This window comes from Dermacentor andersoni, chromosome 3 (genome assembly GCF_023375885.2).
Source record: "Dermacentor andersoni chromosome 3, qqDerAnde1_hic_scaffold, whole genome shotgun sequence".
Classification (NCBI taxonomy): Eukaryota; Metazoa; Arthropoda; class Arachnida; order Ixodida; family Ixodidae; genus Dermacentor; species Dermacentor andersoni.
This window is the reverse complement of record NC_092816.1, coordinates 96,124,096-96,149,515: the sequence shown is the minus strand read 5'-3', so window position 1 is coordinate 96,149,515 and position 25,420 is coordinate 96,124,096. Positions and strand designations below refer to the sequence as shown.

The following is a 25,420-nucleotide window of genomic DNA, read 5'->3' as shown; positions in this document are numbered from 1 at the left end:
TTATTTGACAAACAATATAAATTAAAAATGATCTTGTTAGAAAAAAAAGAAAGGGAGAGAGAGGTGAATGTCACAGCGTGCAGCATGTAATGCTGCGCACTGTGACATAATGCAAAGCGTTGTGCGGATCGTTGCTGCACGAGACACCGATGCATGTGGAGCTAGTGGTGCTCTGGCAGCCCGAGACGTGTTTCGTTGTTTTGTTATTGCGTGCTGTTTTAAGAGGGCGACAGCAAACTGAAACAAAATTGAGCTGGTGGGCGACGCCGAAATGAAATGCAACGGCTACATAGCGCTGCCTGCAGTAAAGAATGGCGGCACGTTTGGATTATCGCCTACTAAAAGAATGCAGTACGCTACCAATGGCACTACGCAGTGTGCTGTAGCACAGATAGGTGAAGGTGCTTATTGCAATAGGTTTGGCAGAGATAGCTGTAAATGCGGCGTGCAACGATCGGGGTGGAGATCTGCTGGCACCGAAATAAGGAACTGTGCGCACCGTTGTTTTTAAGTGAGAAAGGTGGCGATGTACTATTCTCGATCATGCACGCCTCGCGCCTTTTCTTCTTCACATGGGATCTAGCGGCCGGAAGACATATACGATTGCAGTGTGCAGTACGGAACGGCAGCGCGTTTCAGTTATCGTCTGTTAAAAGCATGCACTGTGCTTCTGACGGCACCATGCGCTGTGAAACAGATGGGCAAAAATGCTTATCGCAATAGGATTGGCGGTGATAGCTGTGAATGCCACGTGAGAGAGCTGGTCCTGATCCTCATGTTCCCCGTTAAGGGAACCAAGCAAACGCATTGGCGAGTACCAGAGTCGTCTCTCCAGTATATCTTACTCCGTGGTCTTGTCTCTTAAAATTATCCAAACGTGCCTGAGAGCTCACCACTGCGGCATAGCACTATCAGTGTGCAAGCAAAAATGTGGCTCAATGGATGAAATAGGCATAGAATTCCTATGACATGCAACTGATGAGTATGCAGTAAATCAAAATGAATTTAGTTTGCCATGTTATTCTTTGAGAGACCTGTCTCCTACTCTTCATTCCTCTTCCCTGGTTTTCCTTATTTTTTTTTATGCAGTAACCGCAAAACACTTTGATAAGCAAAAATGACGAGAGTGGAGAAATGTTTGCGTTACCATTCCTTGGGAGCCATAATGGGGATTGCCAATCATGAAGCATGTCTTTCCAACCGGGAACAGCTCTTCAACCGTTTTGAACTCTTCAAAGTCTGGAGACTTTTCAGTGATGTCCTGAAAAGAATAGCACACCAACTGTATGATTAACTGTGGTTCCCTCTCTGCAACATATTTCAGGGTACACTCAAACAACCGGCAAGGGATATGAATATAATGCAAAGTTAACCTTAAGCTTTAATAATTCAACAGTGCACCAATATTAAAAGTTTGTTTCCTCACTACTATTCTTGGCATCATACTGGTTGTTACTTTACTCGAAAGCAAGCCCCTCAGTTTCGCTTTATTTTCTTTTGAAATGTTGTGCATTGGCTATATATAGGATGTGGCAGTGCGTGGGAATGTTCAAATAATGGGAAGGTCTGAATAATCAGTCAGCAACCGTAAACAAATTATTTGTCTTTTGCTTGTCTCGGCTATAAGCTGTGTTTAATGTAGATGCGGCTTGCTTACTGAAACCGAAACTGTTTGCCCATGTTCTAAAATTTATATTTGTTTGTTTTGAATAATTCGAAAATTCCAAATATTCACACAAGCGTAATTTCATCTCCAAATAAGAACTCTGAAAGTTGCCTGAACAAGTTTTCGTGCATTTTAAAATGCAATGTAAGCTATTTTCGTGGCTAAAAAAGATTCAACTAGCCTTGACTAGACCTATTTGAAACCATTGATTCCAAAGGTAAAATGGTGCAGGAACTTCAACAAGGTGCTGCTACCTGCCTTTTGTTTAACAGCCAACTTCAACAAAATTTCACTGCTGTTATTGCTGTTATTGTTATTGTTGTTATTGCCTCTCCTTAAATGGAACCTCCAGGGACCAGGGAAATTGGTTCCGTTCATCAGTAGTTCTATTTACTGAGAGACACTGCAGAGAGCATTGCATCCAACCAAACATGAGGGTGGTATTCCATTTAAGCGGCAGTTATATTTAAGCAATTTCCGTTTATCAAGATTCCACTGTATATTATTTAGAGTGAGTAATGTATATGTATTGAAGCAATCTTGGCAAGGCTGTAAGGGTAGCACAGTTGATCCCGGATATACCAGACTCGGATATATCGAATTACTGTCCATATTGAACAGTTGTAAAATCCCCTTGAAAATCTGATGCAAAAGTATAGCAATGTAATATGCATACATTGAACTCCCATTCACTGCCACACTCAATTTATCAAATGCTGCACCACGCCCTTGCAAGTGCGCTTGTCCTAACGGAGATTGCAATCACTTCTCACATAGTTGAGAATATTTATTGCAGTGAAAGTTGAAATGTCACTGTTATTACAGATGCTGCTAAACGAGAGATTTAGTCGGATGAGCAGTAAGTGCCACGGAAGAAAAATGAGCAGGGTGCTCTCTCAGTTTTGCTCACTGCGCATGTGGACGGCTCATAAAAACTGCAGCCGTTCATTGTCAGCAAGAGTAGGTCGCCACTCTGCTTCAAGAATGCAGGACTCCCGGTCTGATACGCATTTTACAAGAAAGCGTGGACAGCGTCCAATATTTAGTCTCAATGGCTCTGGGCATGGGATGCCGAACTGAGATGCTGTGCCACTGGGTTTTTTCTTTTAGACAGAGGCTTTCTGCAAATGGCATTTTAGGATTCTGCGAGCTGGCAAAACGAATCCAACCCCAACATCCACTTGGATGGGTCTTTACATCGCAGTTTGAATTTAACACAACCACCGTATGCCAAATCTGCACTTTACGAAAACTTGTCGGCGCAGGTTTTGAGAGTGGAGTTGCCACCATGCTTGATCATTTTGCGTCAAGTGACAAGGATCAGTCGGCCGACACTCTGTTGCTACATAATATGACGAACACACTAGATGTGTGGAACTCCTATTACACGTATGACAGGCATTATGGCGGTTAGCTGCTTGGCTTGGCTTAGCTCATCCTGTGGTTTGGGCACAGCTGGCAACTATTGGATTGATGAGGCTTCGATAGTTTGGTTTCGAAGAGGCACCAGTGATATGCTCGGCGTCCGTGCCGGTGATGCATCAAAACAAAAATATTTTTTCTGCTCGACTCAGTGGCCAATTTAGCATGCAGCCATGCAGGCAAAGTCAAAATGATCCCACGCTGCTTCATAAGGTGTCTGAAGTTTCCGCTGTCCTCGTAGATTAAGTCCGAGAGGCCAGTAGTGGTGCCAAGAAGCTCTCTGAATAATTTAGCATGTCTGAATTATCGATTGGAGACTGCATACACTACCCTAAAGCTTCTTATGCATTCCAAAATTTATTTGCAGTTGGCTTTTAACACTCTTTCTGGTGTGCTGAGCTCCGGCTCACAGCAAGACTGGCTTTTCTGCAACAGCACAAGTGTAATCGATGTACTTGCCAATTTTTTAAAATTCGCAAGATCCCACGGAAACGAAAGGCGGGGGAGGGGTAGGAGAGAGAAAAGCACTGATTTTTTTCTTTAGAGCTTGCCCTGAGCACATGCCTTTTCAGCAAGGGTGTGCGAATAGTCAGATTTCATGGGGAGGGGGGTGAGGAAAAGAAGAAGGCTCTGCATAATAAACATTTTATCCCTTCTAAATAAAGTAAGATAATTACTTCCGCGCAGACTGTTTAAGCAATAAAAGTCGTGTTTACGTTGTTTGATATACAGTTTAAATCTCGGTATAACGAAGTCAACAAAACAGTCAATTTGCTTTGCTATATCGAAATTTTGTTTTACTGAAATTCGACCTTCTATGCAAATAAGTAGAATGCTGCAGAACTTTCTGAATTACTAGGCAATCAAAAAATGCAAATTTAAATGAGAAAACAGTTTATTTTGATAAATTTCGGAGTCGGCGACGAATGATACGGTTTCATACCACGTACGTCGACGATATCTTCTCAGCGGTACGAATTAAGCGAAGCTAGCCACACTTTCTCGTGCACTCCGCTCCCGCGGCTGATAGCCCCGCCCTTGCCTATCAGGCGCTATCAGAAAAAGCGCCAGCATCGGGAAGCAAATGCTTCGTCTGCCTCTTGCTCCAACGGGTCATCGAAACTTGAGATTACGCAACCTCCAACACTAACTGCGCGGTAAGACAGCTTACACGGTGCCTTGTTGTCTTGACACACCCACTCCTTGCACACGTAGCAGGTTACCTTTAAAGCAGGGTGCATGGATGCTCATGCATTCAGCCATGCTTACAGCCATGCAGAGCCGCGACCAAGACCCGCGCTAACTTATCTTCTCCCACTACGCAGCACCGCCCCCTCCCGCCCCCTTGCGCACGCCTGATCGTGTTAACGCGAGCTCGCTCCCCCCACCTTTCCATTTGCTCCCGCAGCAAGGCGGCACTCGTGAAGCCACCATGTTTCTTGTCTCACCCTTCCACACTTTCACTCGCACCTAAAGCACACGATGCGCAGGAAGCGATAGGATCTTCTCGCACTTGGACTTTATACGAACATGATGCGGTTCCATTTTGGCAGTCGCTTTGTCGTGTGGCGTGCAATTTGAGAGATGCGTTTGCAAACAGCTGCTTGTAATTCAATCATTTGACCATCTGCGCCTGCGGATTTACTGTCTCGGCATTCTTTGCGGCAACAGTGAAATTTCGTTATATTGAAATGGCATACAAATGCACTTCGTTATATTGAGGTTCTAAATGCATGGTGTTCTATGGACAAGAGGTTATGAAAAGTTAAATACTTCATTATATCGAGAATATAATTTATATTGAAGTTCGTTATATCAATGTTTAAAGGGACACTAAAGGTTACCAGAAACTCAAGTTAAAGTGGTAGAGCAATGTTCTAGAACGTCTAAGGCGTCAATTTAATCGCGAACAGAGCTTTAGTAACCGAGAAATTGAGGTAAATGCATGACACGATTTGAGACCCCCCAGCGACATTCCGGTACTAGCCCGATGACGAAAGGACTCCTCATAATTTGTGTTACCTATACTCAACTACTCGTATTAAAAATATCATTTCATTCGATTATAAGACAGAAAAAAATGCTACTTGTTTACGTCTATTCGACTCTAAGAAAAAATAACATTTTGACGTTACCCTTCAGTAATATGGGTGTTCGAAAGGTTTCGTTTTCGCTCAACTCTGCGCCGCGCACGCTTTGGAGTTTCAGTACTTTCGTTATCGCGTCGTGCTGTGAGGGTTCTGCTGGCTCGCGAAACTTTCATTTGGATCAAGCAGCGAGAATGCCACGTCCATGTAATGTCGTGGGAAGCCCTCGTTGCTTTCCCGCTCCGGAGAGCCGGTGTCGAGGCCGCCGTCGTAGTACGCAACGACGCCAGTAGTGCGAGCCCTCAGCAGCAGGTCGCGCTCGTCGGTGCTCAAATCGCTGAAGTTGAGCCCACCATCGCGAGCCAATCTGTCGGTGTCAGGGTCCATTGCGACGAGCGTCGAAGTTTGCGCCATAGAATGAAGTACCAGCTTATGGGCGTCTTGCGCTGGAGTTTGAGGTATAGTAGCGACGCCTGGTGGCGGTGCGGAAAACAACATCTGGATCGTGCCAGCTTGGGTCTTATTGAGCCCTGGCTGTGGCGAAGCACGTTTCTAGGCCGAGTTTTGCGTCGATTGTCACTTTTTTATGCCCTGTTACGAGTGCGAAAAGGCTCGTCACTTCTCACAGACCACGCCGACCACGCTGCGAGCTCGCCGCAGCCTATAGTTTAACGAAAACGGACTCTCCGTGTGCCGTGGGACGTAATGTGGGACGTAATTCGTTTCTCCTTCCGCTAGCAACCATACTCCCGCTTTCGCTCTGCTGTCGGCTCTGTCTTGGCTCTGTTTCTGGCCGCGCGTTTGCGTTTTGCGCAGAAAAGCCGTAGCGCCGTCTGCGGACGCCGTTCTACTCACTGATGGCGCAACGTCACTATGAGACCATGATGTCAGTACTCCTCGATCGGAGGGCGGGCGATTTGAACTGCGCTAGAGGTACGCGGACGCTTCAGAACGCATTTTCTCTTAAAATAAGTGTCTCCTTGGCACGAAACAAGCGTTTCGAGGTTTCTGTGATGGTATTTCAACAGTCCACGTTGACTTAATAGTAACCTTTAGTGTCCCTTTAACTGTACTGAATGCCGTTATCAACTGTATTTTAGTTCAACTGAGAAGCTTTTAAACGAGAACAACAATATATAGTAATTCCTCTCACCACCTAACCTTGACCTAAGGTCCCAATACAGTCTTTGACTATGGGACCTCCTTTTGTGTTTCATATCTGTCAAAACTTGTAACCGCATTAAAGCAATAAACTTGAAACTTGCAAATGTGACTATCTGGCGCACCATGACAATGACACTAATTCAACACACACACAAAAAAAATTAATTAAATTCTGGGGTTTTATGTGCCAAAACCACTTTCTGATTATGAGGCACGCCATAGTGGGGGATTCCGGAAATTTCGACCACCTGGGGTTCTTTAGCACACAAAAAGCATGTCAGCAGATGCATGTTAAACTGTAATGCTCATTGAAGGAACCAGGTGCATTACCATACTGTACCACACATCATTTTAAAGGTATCCAAGTACGGCAACATTGCCCAAATATTACGTATACTTGCCTAAATAGGGAGAGAACATTCGCAGGCTGCCTAAGGTGCGACATGCGCGTTTAAATTGTGCATAAACGATTTCCTCCATGCATTGACTCAAGATCTTGTGCATCTGTGCATCAACGCAGTTCTCCTGCAGCAGAATCATTGGAAGACTCTCCAGTCTTTCCTTCTGAACACTTCAAAAACTCTTTCTGTCCTTTAGTATTCGAACAAAACAAATATTCGACACCTTCAAATAGTGAACTCACGAATTGATTATAAACTGAATAGCAAGAACTATTCAATTTGTATTCGGAATTGCAAATATTCGCACGTCCCTACTTTTCAGATACACATATCCACTTTACTACAACACATGATTTGACAAGCTAGATCACAGAGACTTTGGTGCTGCTGATTCTTGCCTGCTTCAGGAACTACCGTATTTACTCGCATAATGATCGCACTTTTTTGTCAGAAAAAATTGACGCAAATTCAGGGGTGCGATCATTACGCGGGTTAAATTTCCTGCGAAAAAAAAAATTTTTTTTCGTCCCCCGTTTGCTGCGGGATGCGGGTGCGGGACACCAAAACAAAAATGGCGGCCGGCTGAGCAAGCCGAAAGCGCCGAACGCGATTTTTTTTTTTTCTTTTCTTGAGTACATTACATGCATTGAAACAGTTTTTTCCGTATCAGTAATGAATAATATCGTTAATATCGGTAAGTTTGCGGCAATAACGTAGCCATGTCCACTTTGAGGGGGCAGAAACAGATGGGCGCGCTTAGCTGCCAGTGACATAGAAACACATGGTGGGCATGCTGCGGAAACTGCGGCATCTGTCTTCACTACTATCCTAATACCGCACGTTTGCGCTAAGGGTGGGTGAATATTTTAGCTGTGTTACAAGCGTTGGCGTATGAATAAAGTACACTTTTAATGTATCAGTGTAAACGTGGCTACTATCGTTGCCGCTTGCGATTTGTTGCTTGCCCACGAGTGCAGATGAGAAGAATCGAAAGGCGCCTTTTTTGTTATTGACCACAACCATTATAAAGCCTACACATAATAAAGGAAAGTTTGGTTGTGCCTCTTTTTGTCATGGAAGTGCGGAAAGTGATGAAAGTAATGAAATGAGGCATCTACTTAAGAGTGTTTGGTGCGTGCAGACCACCTGGTTCGTCTTGAATAGTCGTTCGCGTAGCATTCAACAGATGGTAAGCGCAATCATCATTAGCTAGACTTGGCACACGACATATCGCTGCGGCAAGTTCGGGGTGCGATCATTACGCAGGAAATAAATAAAATCGAATTTTGACGACAAAATTCAGGGGTGCGATCATTACGCGAGTGCGATCATTATGCGAGTAAATACGGTAGTTTATAAACCTGCCTGAACCAAGTACTCTCCCGTATCTTTTCACCATCAGAAGACTTCTAATGCTAAAAGGCAACACTACATTTTAGGTGGTGTATGAGATCTTGTGAACAGATCTGTCGTGAAACTTGATTCAACATTCGTAAAATCGCAAAATGGGCCTAAATTTGTAAGCTTTACGCTAAACATTCGGGAGGGTTGGCAGGTATGAATCCACCAATGGTCTCAACTAGGTAGTGAGCTGCCTCATCAGTGCGCCTTTTAGAGGCTGAACTTCTTGCAAGAGGCCTCCGTGGTCTCAACGAGACAGCTTACCTTGACAATAGACTGGCGTGCAAATGGGACACTGAGCTCTGCCCACTGCTTCTCAAGTGTGATGCGACCCTTGGACGTGCAGGTGTACCTGGTGGTGATGAGTGAGAGAGATGTGCACCGTTACTTAAGTACGGTGACATTGCTGGCTTGTGGGAGACCGAAGGGATGGGTGCAGAGAACACAAACGGTCACAAAAGCACAACCTCAGCGACACTGTTAACAGCAATTTTTGACAAAATTGAATGCAAGTGGCCATTTTGTAAACAATGCGACAATGCCACTAGTGTCTAATGAGCTGTAAGCATGGCAGGTCAGCCAACATGGGAATAATGGGCAGTAAATGGACTAGCTTCAAACTACATTGTGGATTTGCAAAGTAGACCATATTGTTACATGGAGGCAGACACAAAAGGAAAACATATTTACAATACATTTCCAAAGCGATCAAGCACTGAACCATATGGTCAGGAGCGCGGGCCATGTCAAATGCGCCTTCTTCATCGACACTCCTCTAGAGGAACAGTACCGTGACAATATTCAATGAATTATTTCGCTATAAATGCAAGAATTCATGATTATTACGCATGTGTGCAGTCTTACTGCCAGCTGCATTTAGAAGCAAGTGACCACTTGGAAATTTATGCCAATAAAGGCAGATAAAGCTTAATAAATGAATCCGCAACAACATCTGATGCCACAAGCACTAAGACAACCAATCCATGAACTACCCATCTTTGCCATGGTAGATGAATAATCACAGCACCTGAGTTCCCTCAGGTAAATTTTGTTGGAAGATAGGAGGGTGCACTAACTACACCATTACATACATTGCTTAGCACTAGTTTCAAAAAAGAAAATAATAAAAGCAGAACCCTGGTGGTACTGTCCACAACGGAAACTTTTTTTTCTACCCATGCACACGGTTACTACGGATGACCATAGCGGCAAGTCATCACAGCTCTGTAGCAAAAAACAAGTCATCACAAAAGCCAAGCCAGGAAGCAGCAGCTGCTGTTAACAGTACTACGACAGATGTAGTTGCCTGATAAGACATGCTATCTCCGCTGAATAAGCGGATTTCTGACTCTATTGGTAGTGATTCCTTTTGAAGATATTTACCAATGTTGATACAAAAGAGAGTCTCTGGTATTAAACACATGTACGTGCGCAGGCAGTGGCAGCAAGATCAGCAGAAAGGTGCATGGGTGGCCAATAAGTGTGCCCAGATGCAGTATAAACTGTGACGGCACAAAAGCTTTCTTGTGCAAGTCAAGTGCTGAAATGCTGTTTTAGTGGTATGCCGCATGGCATGACATGTGAAATACTCTCAAGCTCAAGCAAATGTAGCACAATAGTGGGCCATTTAACTCTTCCGTTACCTTGACAAAATGGCCGTTCTCAGCGTAGCTGGGCAACTGCAAGATTATGCATCCAAGCATATCTGTCTGCATTTTTGCAGATTGTCTTTATCACCTCTTTAAAAAGAAGAGTAGAAAGAAATCCCACGTCATTGTAAACTGTTTTGCGCTGATCCGTAGTGCTGGGCCGAGATGGGCTACGTGCGGCGTTCTTGGCGTGAATGGAAGTTTCTTCGCTGCGTCGGCAGCACATCATAACCATGCGAAGTATGCACCCTCAAGATAATCAGTAGAGCTCTCAGGTCGTGGAAAAAGATCGGCAGATAAGCGCGCACAAGGAAGGAGATCGCTCAAGGCCGTAAAGGAAACTCGCCGGTGAACAGCTGCGGATGTCCCATGCTGACTCAAAACATTGTCGCCGTCAGAGCTTGAATCTGCTTAGCTATCATCTTCGGAGTCATAACTCGAGTCCTCATCGCTAAACTGAAGTGTGGGTGCAGCATAGTTTTGAGCAGGACGCTTTTCTCGCGACACAGCTGCGCAGGACGATGCCATGGAAGCAACTCTCTATAACTGCGCAGTGACACCAGCAGCAACCCTTGCCGGGATTTTATGAGAGAAGCGTTACCGAAACTCTTGAAACTGGTTGCCAAAGCCGGGTCCATGTGGTGGACATGCGGCGGAGCTTCAGAAATACACTTTGGCGGAACAAAACGACCCTGACTCCAAATCAAAGGAAAGAGGGAAAGGGGAACCTTTCTAGTGAACAGCTGGCATCACTTTCAGTTAATTATCACTGCTCAGCCTTGTCGGATGGCAAAGCCGGCGATATAATTTAATTCTTGACTTGCTGGGAGTCATTTTATAACAAAATTTTGATGTTAGTGCAGCGAAATCGTAAGCGGCATGCTTTTCTCTCTAGTGTGGCAGAAGGTTACAGCCACACCTCTTTTCACTACAACATACGCACATTAGTCCGCAAAAAAGTCCGTCAAAAATCACAATGTTGCCGGAGCAAAAAAATTTAAACTGATTCTGAAAGTACAGTGTCTGTATGAACTACTGGATGGCCTTAAGTGGATAAGAAACGGCTCCAACATGTCGAAGTCGGCGATTTAAAGCATCGAACATCAGTGAACGATTTGAATAGGCATGGTAACGAAAGAGTTAATGATCTTAATTTGTGATGTGTGACTGGTCTACTGAAGATTCGCCCATCTCGACACACTGCTCACGTTGAAAATTTCCCTAAATTATACGGGCCTCATGACAACCTGAACTCACTGTATCGCTAAGGTGATAACCTGCAACGCTAATGTGCAGAGATACTTCATGAGAGAGAGTGAAAGAGAGAAGCAAATTGCTTACTTTCGACCAGTCAATGTTTTGCAAAAAACCAGGATGTCAACTTCACCGACGTTTACACCATAGCGCCCCAGATACCTGGAAAACATAGGGAGGACAGAAAGCATCAGACAATGAGCATCACGTGTGATCATTACCTTTGAGTCAACACAATCTGCCACCATAGTGGTACAGATTCATTACAATAGAATCTCAATGATATGAATGTCTCGAAACAGCGTAAAAATTTGTACCGTATTTTCGGACACATAATCCACAATAAAGTCAAGTTGGAGTGTGGTCTTATATGTGAATTTCACATATAACCCACACGTAAGGTGCAGATTTACGGCATCACGTTGCTGTGAAGCCACACCTCAAGGAAAGATTCTCTGCCATGCCATTATAGCCCAACCCTTCCCACACCCCTGCGTGTTAAAGCTCCCTTCTCTTCTTCTTCATGTTTGAACATTCTCGTCTTTATGGCTGCCATCTTGAGTTTAGAGGTTAGCAAACAGTGCACGTGGTGCCGAAACAAATTGCATACCATGTGATTATACGTCGCCGTTCCCACGGCACTCTCTCTGTCCATGCGAAGCACTTTGCAACACGGCGGAGAGCTAAATCACCGTTGAGATCTTTTGTTGCCCTTGCGAGGACTGCTCCGTCTGCGCTGTCATCCGCTGTCATGTGCACACTAGCTATGAATTGATCCGATCCACGTCCCATGTCGCGCGATCGATTCGTCCATGATCATGTCCGTTGTGCCGGTCCAGCTTTATCAGCATCACCAAAGAAGCTGCTGGCCAAAGATATGACATGGACGAGTTTTGTATTCGCAAATGGAGACTGTTATTGACAAGATTTGAGTATTCGGTGCATATATTTGTACGGTTTATACGTGCGGCTTTCTTTCTTTTCTTTTTTCAGGCTGTTTCAATTGGAGGTGCAGGTTATACACGGTGGCAAGTTGGCAAGTTATTTCCCCGATGCCAATGCAATCTTGAATGCCATGCCCTTCGTGGCTCGGCCTATGAGCTTGCATTGGCATTGGTGAAATCTCAGAATCCCCGAGCCAGCTGAGTATCTGGTGCGGCGAAGTTTCTTGCCTATTCAATCCCACAGCACGGCACTGTGCTGTATGCCACGTGCTGTTCGACCACCATGAACTAAGTGGAAAGTGGGCAAGAAAGACCATCATAATGGAACAGAAGGCAGCTATCTAAAGGCTGTTGCGTCAGGTGTTAAGTGGTGTATTGCACATTCTGAAGATTCTTTTGTTGTTTTATTAAAATTTCACCGCATGTGCGGCCGTGTAGTGGCCCTGTGGGCCACAAGGCCGGCCGTCTTCTTATTTCCATGTTTATGATTGTGCACCCTATTTGGCATATATTGCACTAAATGGCAATAATGGATAAAACTAAGCAACAGATATAACAGAGTAATTTCGGCTCTTCCTTTAACCTTGTTTTTATGAGGTTCGAGTGTAACACCGGTATTCCAGTGTGAATAAATGGCCTTATATGACAGCCACCCTGCTGCCAATATCAGGAGGAGGAGGAATAAACTTTTATTTTTGAAACAGTATCCTGGAGTAAGCCCCAGTTCTCCTCGCTTAGTTGTTACTAAACGTGTAGGAACAAGCTATGCTTAAAGTGTGAACTTGGCAACAATCAGCAGGCCTAGTGTGAGGACGTCATAAAGACAATAAAAAGAATACACAGAATCAGTCCAGACTGATACGGTTTCAGAACAATAGTTGGGTATTTATTCGAGGTGAGTGAATACTGCATAATAGATTTCGAAATGAATATCAAGTTGAAAGAAAAAAAGAAGCTGCACATCGAATGAAATACTGAATATCGGAAACCTGTTCACAAAATTTATTGCTTATGAATTTTTGGCAGAAAGATAGTGTTGCACATGTTCAGGAATCTCCTAGCATTGCATAACAAGAATGCTGCAAGCCATCAGTAACAGCACGGTCTGCTCTTATTAAAGGAAACACCAAATTAGTATGCCAGCACTGATCATAGCCAAGTTCTAGTACATATGAAAGGCTGGAAAATATTTTTTTTAAATAGAATTTCTGTTGAATAGAATAAAGTGCTTTTGTTCCTTTTTGAAACTACTGAATTAGTGATGTTCTGTTGTACTGAATACCAATGAGGTTCTTGGTATAAAAGCAGTTTGTGGCAGGTTTTTATTTATTGCATAGAAAGCTTTTTTTTTCCAGTTTATCAGCAAAATACAGAAGGGCTAAATGAACTTTAGGGCTGCTGGACTATCGTAAGGCCAATCTGCAAGACAGACAACAGGACCGCGCATCACGCGTCTCCACCACCACTCCGCTCCTAGCCAGCGCAGCTTTGCTCTTTCTATCTGCAGCCCTTTGTTTAGGCCTGACTGGAGAGAGACGCATCTGCGCCTGGCCAGGTACAGCCAACACCTCTGTTGCAGGTCGGTTCTCTTCTTCTCTCACAACCTTCAAGATAAAAATGTGGACGTGGCGCTCCATGTTTCTTTTTTTTTCTTTCTTTTATTCATGTTACATATTGGAGCCTATGCGCTTTCTCTACGAGGTGTTCTGCTGAGAAGTGGCATCAGGTTGCTTCGCTTGCAGCCAGTCACACTACGTTGCTTACGCTGCGTCAGCCAAAATGCAGTCCCCTTTTTCGGAGCATGTGCAGAACAATCCCCAACTCGCGTGCCGCTTTAACAGCTGTCGGTGTGGTCGGCGAAGCAGCGTAGGCACCTTTTTTTCTCCGCGCCATGCATTGAAGGTCAGTGCGATGAACGCGCGGATGGAGCAAGAGCCATCTCGACATCGGGATGTCACACAACGTTGGCAGCATCCGGTTATGTTGGCTGCGCTGGTGTGTTGAACTATAAACGTTGTTGTTCTCGCTAACGTGACGTAGTGTGTGTGCGCTCATGCTACGTCGCACTATATACATGCTTTAACCAAGCAATTTCTTCCGACTTTCATTTGTACGAATTTTGTATAATTCGAATTTTCATAGCATCCCCACAGAATTTGAATTAACAAGATTTCACTATATCTAATTCAGTGACAGTCGAGTATTCGCACACCCCTAGTATCTTTGGCTGTGAACGTTCAATGTTAGCACCAGAAACAAGCCAGATTTGAATGTATCAATTTAGCACCTAAATATGTTTCACATATGCAGCTGTCGTACATATTTCAGTGTATGCCTGACTGGCCTATGCATGCACTGCCAACAACCCAACACCACAATTAGATGGTGCAGGAATTGCAAGACACTGTTCCCATTAAAATTTCCCTTTTTTACCTTTTCTGGCTTCCTAATATACTCCGAAGACATGCCTACTTAGCATTCGAAAAGTGTGGTCTACCAACATAAAAAAAATGAATACTTATCATTAGCCTCCTCCTAAAGAAAAGCTCAAATGAAGAGAAAGAGGGGGAAAAGAAAGTTCGCGACGTTTCAATTTGTGAATGCGGGTTACACGCAAGCATTTGTACCCCATGAACATGCACAGCGAGCACCACAGCGTCAAAGTGCGAACTGAAATGGTGCGAATGCAGTCACTACGCTGACCTCGATGGTGTGATGACTGTTGTGCCACAGGGAAAGCGGAAGTGCTAGACATGCAAAGAGACGCTGCAAACATGTGCAGCGAGCACTGCAGCGACGAAGCACAAACGGAAAGGGCACAAACGCAGTCACTACATTGATCTCGATGGTGCAATGCCTGGGGACGTATTCTGTGACCATCACTTCGGCGACATTATCGCCTTTGCGTGACATACTGCTTAACCAGCCAATCAGATGCACGTGCCTGATCACAATACTATCGGTGAGATGATATTGTCGCTGAAAGTGATCGTTGCAGAATACGTTCCCTGGTGTGCCACAGGGAACGCACCATTGCTACACATGCAAAGAAGAGACGTCGCGAACATGCACAGCGAGCACCGCGGCATCTAAGCAAAACGCTATGCACGAAGGTGAGCTTTCTGGTAGAAATGCAATCTCTTTCGTGGGCCGACCTTTTGTTATTGTTTTGCACTCTTAATATTTCAGTCTGAGTACGTAAAAGGCATGTGCTGTTGCTGTTTTGTTTCATGATATTTGTTTATGGGCTTTCATTCTCAAAATTCCGAGGAATAACTTTGCAAAGAATGTAAGACAAAGTATGAGCAACTTTAGTGATAGAAAAACAACTTTAGTGCAGCTTCGCAGACTTAGACAAACACCGCTGATTTGAAGAGCTGGCCAGTTACGCTTCTGTGTAAAAAAAACAAAGAGAAAGAAAGATGCTATCAGTGCTTACCGTTCTTTGATTCCACTGACTTGCATATCAAACACTTCCTGGTCGCTACTGGTCAACTTGAAGATACTGACGCTGTCACAGTTCTTTGCATTCTTGTATTTCTCCAGGGAGTGTCTACAGTGTACACAAGAAAGAAGCACATCCAGATTTGAATTCTTAAAAGCTGCCATATGAAAGGGACACACAACCACCATTGCAGCTTTAACAGTACTCATCTTTGCCGTAGTTTTACAGAATAGCAAAAAGAAAAAAAAGGAGAGGCAGAGAGAGGGAGAGAGAAGAAAAAGAAAAGGGATGAAATGCTAGCCAAGATGTGGTGGCACCGTGTGGTTGACAAGTATTTGACAAGAAGTTTTTCAAGGTGAGATAACACATAACGTGCCACAACCACCGAATATACAGTAGATCCCCGTTCATGTGTTTTGGAAGAAAAACGCAAGAAAAAGTGTACTAACCGGGAAAATGTTCGATCCAAACTACAAAAATTTGAGACTCAACTACTGTTGACATCTGTAATGCGAAGCGTCCCGCGGAATGTGAGACATGCATCGAGCTGGTGGTGCTCCAGTGCCTGGAGACGCGATACATTTTGTTGTTTTCCTATTGCGTGGTGTTTTAAGAGGGCGACGGGAAACCACAAGAAATCAAGCTGGCGGGTGACGACGGATGCCGCCGAAGCGAAACGCGATGCCCACATCGGGCTGCCTGCCGCAGGTAACGGCGGCGTGTTTGGATTATCGCCTACTCAAAGCGTGCAGCACACTACCAATGGCACTACGTACCACGCGCTGTAAAACAGAGAGGTGAAGATGCTTATTGCAATAGGTTTGGCGATGATAGCTGTGAATGTGGCGTGCGACGATCCAGGCAGAGATTTTTTGGTACCAGAATAAGAAACTGGGCGCGCCGTCATTTTCAAGTGAGATGGGCGGCTATATATTGTCCTCAATCACGCGCGCCTTGCGCCTTTTCTTGTTCACATGAGATCTAGCGGCCGGAAGATGTATACGATCGCAATCTGCAGCAGGGAACGGTGTCACGTCTCGGTTATCACCTAATAAAAGTGTGCGCTACGCTTCCAACGGCACCACGCACTGTGGAACAGATAGGCGAAGATGCTTATCGCAACAGGATTGGAGGTGGTAGCTGTAAATGCCGTGCGTGCAATGACCCCGGAGATTTGCTGGTACTGAAATGAGAAACTGAGCGCATGCAGGCGCTTTCACGTGAGACGGGTGGGCGAGTATTGCACTGAAGCTGCCGTGGCAGGCAGCTATATACTGTTCTCAATTGCGCGCGCCTCGTACATGTTCTTGTTTACATGGGATCTAGCGGCCGGAAAATTTATCATATGATTGCAGTTTGACGATGTACTGAACGTTGGTGCCGAAAAATTTGTTTTCCAAGAACGTATGAACCAGAAAAAAAATGAGCGCAGCTCTACTGGGTCATTTTTTGTGTTTTCGACTGCGAACGTTGGCGCTGGGAAAACATATGCAATGGGGACGTGCAACGAGGTTCTACTGTATATCTGTAATCCACCATCCCTCTGATCGAAACTATCAGAAAACATGTAAATTCTGCATCTCTAGCAAAAATATTGTGTACAGTTTTACACATTGTTCAGCTGCTTGCTTAAGCCATTTTGTGTCTGCCTCTAGTTGTAGTGCTTCAAAACCACTCTACCTGACATAATGCATTGCATTATATTTTAGAGTGGTTTAGATAGATGTATACTGTTTAGATACAGTGTGTGGGGATGCGCGACTCTCGCGCGTCCCCTGATGTTTTTCCCGCATAGCGCATCCCCTGATATGCTGTTTTCCCGCACGGCTCGCGTGGCCTGGCGCCCGCGGCGTGGTACAAGCGCGGTGCGAGAGATGTCGCGACCGTCGCGCCGCGGCGGGGTTACTCGGGCGCCGAGGGACAAGGGGCTGCTCTTTCCCGGCGGGTCGGCGAACAGCGCCGGACGTACCGCGCGCGCGCGCGTGCCGACCATGCTTCTGCGAGACCGTCTCGCGTGGCCACCTTGGACACCGTTGGCGTGACTGTACACGCGGACGACCAGGCGTTGGGATCCAGCATGGGGCGAACATATTCGCTCGCAATGCGGTCGCGGTAAGTCGGATTTCTAGATTTGTCGCGCGCCCATCGGCATGTTTTGGGGATATCAACTCGGCTAGCAGGCATGGTATGAAAGGTGCAATAAATGCCCTTGTGACTGTTTGCACTACTGTGTGTTGTCGTTCCTTTGTCCCAAGAGTACGGAGGAGAGAAACCCACTTATCTCCCACAAGTGAAACCTCGTTACCAGGAACACCGCATTCACAAATTTTTCAGATTAACAAACTTTTCAGAAATCCCCTGGTGACTTCTTGTAGTTTCAATGTAAGAATATTTCAGTAGTATAAACTTCTACAATACTGAACTTTTCAGAATAATGATCGTTATTCAGTGAATGTTAACAATGCCAGAGTACTACGAACTAATATTCCAAAATCTTGGGATTCTTAGATTTCCGTGTATCCCTCATGGCAACCAAAACAGCAGGCTACCACACAAGCCACAGAAAGCGGACGCTGTGGCGCATGCGTTCGGAAAACCCCGAGAAATCACCCGAGGGGGGGGGGGGAAATGCAGGCGAGAATGTTTTTTTTTTTTTTTTTGTCTATTGCGGAGGCGATGACACGTCAGGTTTTGCGAGCGCATGCTCTACCCAGACAAGCGTTGCCAAGCAACGGAGGCACATCTCTTCCTTATTTTACCCTTCTGTCTAAGCATGTCTTTCTTTTGCACTTATTTCTACGGCCGTACTAGCTACTCACACAGAAAAATGTAACCTCTGTAACCGCGGGGATGTCCAGCAGTGGCACTTTGCATATGGTGTAGTTTACCAGCGCTTGTGCTTTGGAATAGTTCAGGTGTCCGCCACGAGCAAGACAGTTGTGGTGTCCACAGCAAGAAATACGAGAAACAAACAAACCACAAGAAACATTGTGCTTTGGACGCGACAAGGAGCTTCCTTTTCGTCGGAAGTTTTCTCGGTGACAGCGTCTGTTTTTCGCACGTTGATCTTATTATATGGTGCTTCGGTGGTGCGCTGTGGCGGAATCTATGAAAAATTGAAACAGTGCAGGTCGAGAGCCAGCAGCGACGTTTTCGTGGATGTCTCATATGGTGACAACTGATGGGTTGATGGTGTAACGTTAAGGGATAAGAAAAGAGCAGATTGGGTGAGGGAACAAACGTGAGTTAATGACATCTTAGTTGAAATCAAGAAAAAGAAATGGGCATGGGCAGGACATGTAATGAGGGAAGATAACCGATGGTCATTAAGGGTTACGGACTGGATTCCAAGGGAAGGGAAGCGTAGCAGGGGGCGGCGAAAAGTTAGGTGGGCGGATGAGATTAAGAAGTTTGCAGGGACAACATGGCCACAATTAGTACATGACCGCGGTTGTTGGAGAAGTATGGGAGAGGCCTTTGCCCTGCAGTGGGCGTAACCAGGCTAATGATGATGATGAATGATGATGGGTTGATGGGTGGAATGGTTCATTTTGGGGCTTTCAGTATAACGACCTTTCAGAATAACGAACAATTTACTATGATCCCCTGACGTTCGTTATATCGGGATTTTACCGTGCGCCTCTCACCACGAATACACAGAGGCTGCTACAGCAACTACGCACACAGTTTTAGGGGTGTTCTAGCTTAACATAATGCCAAAAACACTGCTAAGGCAATGAGCGCCATTACCTAATTTAAAGAAAGAATGAAAAAAATGAATGTTTTAGGCAGCAGTAGGCGAGAGCTTGTCAAGCTCATGCAAGCATACACTCCCATTCACCTACATTATTATATTCAGCGTCTCATATCCAACACATCCTTTCCAATATATTCACAGCGACTAAAGAAAGCTTAAAAGGGTACTAATAAAACAGCATCGCAAAAATGCCAGCTTCCTTGGATATACTGAGGCAGCCTGTCCAGTCTCTGAATAAATTGTTTCGTCGCTTCGCTATGTTTCAATTGAGAAGAAAACTAAGTGTACACATGAACTGTGACCAAAAGGTTCGATGCGTTTCTTGTAGTCCTCTCATTAAATCCCACATCAAGTAATTATGCGAGACTAATCACAAAGAGCGCGAGCTGGACGCCACCAGCGATTGGCAAGCGCCACAGGGCTGGAAGGGAGGTTACCTTTCATCCCTAGTGGAGACGGCCACCACCAGAGCTTCAAGTAGATGGGGCCAATAGACGTAAACGGACTTGCCCAGGAGCTCCGTAGATATCTCTGTGAGTGTCTGAAAGGGAAGTTCATTAGCAAAGCTCCATGACATAAATATTTCAAATAGTGCACTTCAGATTGCTGTTACCGCGTAAGCACGGGTAGATTTGACTGGCTTCAGCACTCCTTCGGCCTATTATTAACCCTTAAAGGGACTGACAACTGGCCAGAATGCGTTGTGAGACGTTGACAGAAATGAAATGACAACGATCTATAGTGATAGAATCTAGCACACTATTAGGGATTTAAGTAAGAATTATAAATTTTAAATTGGCAAAGAAAGTCTCAAAAACCAGTAAGTGGTGAGACCTAGCAGTGAAATCTTGGTACTTTGGATGCATTCTGCGAGATTACTGTACGTAAGTCGACTGTTATCAAGTACATCATAATTATTGCTTAAAATTGCAGTTAGTATATTATTGTACACTCGTGCATTACTCTATGCTTCGGAAATCAAAAACGCAAGCGTGGCTACGGCAACACGCTGAACTCCGTGTCACGTGTTAAGGCATTGGTTCGTTTTCGATCCCACTGGTTTCATTTTGACTGGTTAAATACCAAAGCAGTTGGACAGGGAAGCACGAAAACACGTAGCCTATTATCACAGAAATCATTTAACAATTCGGAAAACATTAACTACAGGAACATCAACTTGATACACAAAATCATACTTTGCTACAGCATGGCCACACTTATCGTCTGCCTCCCCACTAATGCCGGTGTACAATTGCAATCGTGCTCACCTATCACCGTTTTCAGCATGCTTCAAGTGAATGACTACATCCTCACTGCAGATCGAAAAATTTTGATTAAAAAAATTTTCCATAGCGTTTTCTGCATTATCATTTCATGATTAGACATTCTGACAAGCAAGCTTTCCATTGCACTAAAAAAAAAAAAATGGGTACCATGAAAATTGGTTATCAGTCCCTTTAAGGAGGGAAGAGATGCAACTGTTTTCTGGTGTGCAGTGGGAAGCACATATAATGACACACAGCAGTTTTGCCCCTCCCCCCCCTCTAGCGCGTGCTTGAGCATGTTATCCACCCACCCTCCCTCTGAAAAAATTGTGAGCTCTCGTGTTTCTCCGAGTGCACCGAGCTGCCGCATGGCTTGTGCAAGTTGTTACACAACAAATGGTGCAGCATCATCATCATCATCATCATCAGCCTGATTACGCCCACTGCAGGGCAAAGGCCTCTCCCATACTTCTCCAACTACCCCGGTCATGTACTAATTGTGGCCATGTTGACCCTCCAAACTTCCTTATCTCATCTGCCCACCTAACTTTCTGTCGCCCCCTGCTACGCTTCCCTTCCCTCGGAATCCAGTCCGTAACCCTTAATGACCATCGGTTATCTTCCCTCCTCATTACATGTCCTGCCCATGCCCATTTCTTTTTCTTGATTTCAACTAAGATGTCATTAACGCGCGTTTGTTCCCTCACCCAATCTGCTCTTTTCTTATCCCTTAACGTTACACCTATCATTCTTCTTTCCATAGCTCGTTGCGTCGTCCTCAATTTAAGTAGAACCCTTTTCGTAAGCCTCCAGGTTTCTGCCCCGTACGTGAGTACTGGTAAGACACAGCTGTTATACACTTTTCTCTTGAGTGATAATGGCAACCTGCTGTTCATGATCTGCGAATGCCTGCCAAACGCACCCCAGCCCATTCTTATTCTTCTGATTATTTCACTCTCATGATCTGGATCAGCAGTCACTACCTGTCCTAAGTAGATGTATTCTCTTACCACTTCCAGTGCCTCGCTACCTATCGTAAACTGCTGTTCCCTTCCGAGACTGTTAAACATTACTTTAGTTTTCTGCAGATTCATTTTTAGTCCCACCCTTCTGCTCTGCCTCTCCAGATCAGTGAGCATGCATTGCAGTTGGTCCCCTGAGTTACTAAGCAAGGCAATATCATCAGCGAAGCGCAAGTTACTAAGGTATTCTCCATTTACTCTTATCCCCAATTCTTCCCAATCCAGGTCTCTGAATACCTCCTGTAAACACGCTGTGAATAGCATTGGAGAGATCGTATCTCCCTGCCTGACGCCTTTCTTTATTGGGATTTTGTTGCTTTCTTTATGGAGGAGTACAGTGGCTGTGGAGCCGCTATAGATATCTTTCAGTATTTTTACATACGGCTCGTCTACACCCTGATTCCGCAATGCCTCCATGACTGCTGAGGTTTCGACTGAATCAAACGCTTTCTCGTAATCAATGAAAGCTATATATAATGGTTGGTTATATTCCGCACATTTCTCTATCACCTGATTGATAGTGTGAATATGATCTATTGTTGAGTAGCCTTTACGGAATCCTGCCTGGTCCTTTGGTTGACGGAACTCTAAGGTGTTCCGGATTCTATTTGCAATTACCTTAGTAAATACTTTGTAGGCAACGGACAGTAAGCTGATCGGTCTATAATTTTTCAAGTCTTTGGCGTCGCCTTTCTTATGAATTAGGATTATGTTAGCGTTCTTCCAAGATTCCGGTACGCTCGAGGTCTTGAGGCATTGTGTATACAGGGTGGCCAGTTTTTCTAGAACAATCTGCCCACCATCCTTCAGCAAATCTGCTGTTACCTGATCCTCCCCAGCTGCCTTCCCCCTTTGTATAGCTCCCAAGGCTTTCTTTACTTCGTCCGGCGTTACTTCTGGGATATCAAATTCCTCTAGATTATTATCTCTTCCATTATCATCGTGGGTGCCACTCGTACTGTATAAATCTCTATAGAACTCCTCAGCCACTTGAACTATCTCATCCATATTAGTAATGATATTGCCGGCTTTGTCTCTTAGCGCATACATCTGATTCTTGCCAATTCCTAGTTTCTTCTTCACTGCTTTTAGGCTTCCTCCGTTCCTGAGAGCTTGTTCAATTCTATCCATGTTATACTTCCTTATGTCAGCTGTCTTACGCTTGTTGATTAACTTCGAAAGTTCTGCCAGTTCTATTCTAGCTGTAGGGTTAGAGGCTTTCATACATTGGCGTTTCTTGATCAGATCTTTCGTCTCCTGCGATAGCTTACTGGTATCCTGTCTAACGGAGTTACCACCGACTTCTATTGCACACTCCTTAATGATGCCCACAAGATTGTCGTTCATTGCTTCAACACTAAGGTCCTCTTCGTGACTTAAAGCCGAATACCTGTTCTGTAGCTTGATCTGGAATTCCTCTATTTTCCCTCTTAGCGCTAACTCATTGATCGGCTTCTTATGTACCAGTTTCCTCCGTTCCCTCCTCAGGTCTAGGCTAATTCGAGTTCTTACCATCCTGTGGTCACTGCAGCGCACCTTACCGAGCACGTCCACATCTTGTATGATGCCAGGGTTAGCGCAGAGTATGAAATCTATTTCATTTCTAGTCTCGCCGTTCGGGCTCCTCCACGTCCACTATCGGCTATCCTGCTTGCGGAAGAACGTATTCATTATCCGCATATTATTCTGTTCTGCAAACTCTACTAATAACTCTCCTCTGCTATTCCTAGAGCCTATGCCATATTCCCCCACTGACTTGTCTCCAGCAGGCTTCTTGCCTACCTTGGCATTGAAATCGCCCATCAGTATGGTGTATTTTGTTTTCACTCTACCCATCGCCGATTCCACGTCTTCGTAGAAGCTTTCGACTTCCTGGTCATCATGACTGGATGTAGGGGCGTAGACCTGTACAACCTTCATTTTGTACCTCTTATTAAGTTTCACAACAAGACATGCCACCCTCTCGTTAATGCTATAGAATTCCTGTATGTTACCAGCTATATTCTTATTAATCAGGAATCCGACTCCTAGTTCTCGTCTCTCCGCTAAGCCCCGGTAGCACAGGACGTGCCCGCTCCTTAAGACTGTATATGCTTCTTTTGGCCTCCTAACTTCACTGAGCCCTATTATATCCCATTTACTGCCCTCTAATTCTTCCAATAGCACTGCTAGACTCGCCTCACTAGATAATGTTCTTGCGTTAAACGTTGCCAGGTTCATATTCCAATGGCGGCCTGTCCGGCTTGTGCAAGTTGTTACACAACAAATGGTGCAGCGCTGTTTCCCGAATACTGCGTCGTGACGTCCATGCTTCGAAGGCGTTTTTTGCCGCTCAAACTTTTCATGTGGAAGGATGCTTGCAATTAGCTTTGTTCTCGGCCAATATTTTATAGTTTTTTGCTATGTTATACCACCCATAGAAGCTCCAAGTACATGCTTGAAATGGTCGAAAGCTTTGTTAAATCGAAACTGTATGCCAAAATTACTTTGTTAAATTGGGGGAAAAAAATTACATGTTTTTCAATAGAACTAAGAACAGGAAATAAAAATAGTTTGTTACACCACGAATTTCATTAAATCAACGTTCATTTTATCGAAGTTTGACTGTATCAATAACTATGTTCGGCTGTGTCCACTATTTAGCAGCAGAAAGTTCATCGATAGTCATACCAAAAGTTCAATGACAGTCACGTCCTAAATGATTCCCAAAACCACAGTTGGTGTCAATGCAAATTTTATTCTTCAGTCTACAAAATGTCAATTTGTATCCCATCTGTACCACACGATCACTGGTTGCCCTGCAGTTGCACTCACACACAATGCTACTTGGGCTCTATACATTTCAGTAAAGGACAGTATTCAACTAAAGAAGAAAAGAAATTCTCCTACTTACTCGTTCATCTTTGTTATCTATCGTAATGACCATGCTTTCGTTCCTGGTCATGGACTGGAACACTTTGATGCACTCTTTCTTCAAGCATCCCTTTAAATGAGGAAACGTTACAGACTTCAGAACACATACACAGTCTATTGCAGCAATGCAAGAGAGAGCGTAGCCCCTTTGAAATTCGACCTGTTGGTAACCGCTTAGGAGAGACGACAACACTAGAAAAATAATGAGTTCTTCAAATCACAGCATGTTGTGACAAGTGGAGACAATGGTATGACCAAAGCACAAAAGAGATGAAGAAAAGTTTAAAAAAAAATTATTACTGCAATGTACCCACAAATAAGCAAAACAATTTTCCAAAGTTCACAGTGCTCAGATGTGACCCAATTACACTAGTAAGGCATTGAATTTTTAAAGTTTTTGAGACTCGTACATAAGACAAAATCATATACATTTTGCTATGGTTTCTGTCATCAAACCTGTGGCCTGCAAACTTTTCTTCCTGACTGTACTTCATATTTCATCAGAGCATGGCTTTGACAATGCAAATGCCACGTCATCTTGCATGACAGGAAATGCCACAGACTTACAGTGTAGCGCAGATGCTTTAGAGTTGGGAACCCAGGAAAGTAAACATCCAGCCTGATTCCCTCCAGAAGACCCTTCTTGATCATGGACACAGGAAGTCTAAAGGCATCCTTATCCAACTCAGTCACTCTGCAACATAACAGGAGACATTTAATGCAAACTCATTAAAACTGGTTCAGCCCTGACAGGGTTCCAAAGGTCTGACTATAAAAATAATGAAAATAATGGGTTCAACTTGGGAGAACGGTAAGGATCACATGAGATATTAAACAAAAAATTATTGGCACATTGTTAAAAGACAGGAGGCAGGCCTTGACTGGAAGAACTTTAAAATGTCTTGAATCCTGTTTTTATAAAGCGACAACAGTCTTTGCTGAAATGCCCATGCAGGCTAAGGGAATGTATAGTGATAAAACAAATGGATGCAAAAACATACATAGATAGCAAAAGTAGGCAAAAAACCTC

General features: G+C 44.4%; 1 protein-coding gene across 3 annotated transcripts in view; it reads right to left on the bottom strand.

Annotated features, from left to right (window-relative positions):
• pcm (5'-3' exoribonuclease pacman) overlaps window positions 1-25,420 on the bottom strand; it is a 108,587-nt gene that overhangs the window by 38,895 nt on the left and 44,272 nt on the right. For all 3 annotated transcript variants that reach the window (XM_055076414.2, XM_055076417.2, XM_050188808.3), the window contains exons 17-23: window positions 24,958-25,084; window positions 24,371-24,460; window positions 19,628-19,731; window positions 15,428-15,541; window positions 11,132-11,206; window positions 8,406-8,493; window positions 1,148-1,261 (exon numbers count right to left, since the gene is read on the bottom strand). In XM_055076414.2, coding sequence (XP_054932389.1) covers window positions 1,148-1,261; window positions 8,406-8,493; window positions 11,132-11,206; window positions 15,428-15,541; window positions 19,628-19,731; window positions 24,371-24,460; window positions 24,958-25,084 — 712 coding nt within the window. The remainder of the gene's footprint in view (window positions 1-1,147; window positions 1,262-8,405; window positions 8,494-11,131; window positions 11,207-15,427; window positions 15,542-19,627; window positions 19,732-24,370; window positions 24,461-24,957; window positions 25,085-25,420) is intronic.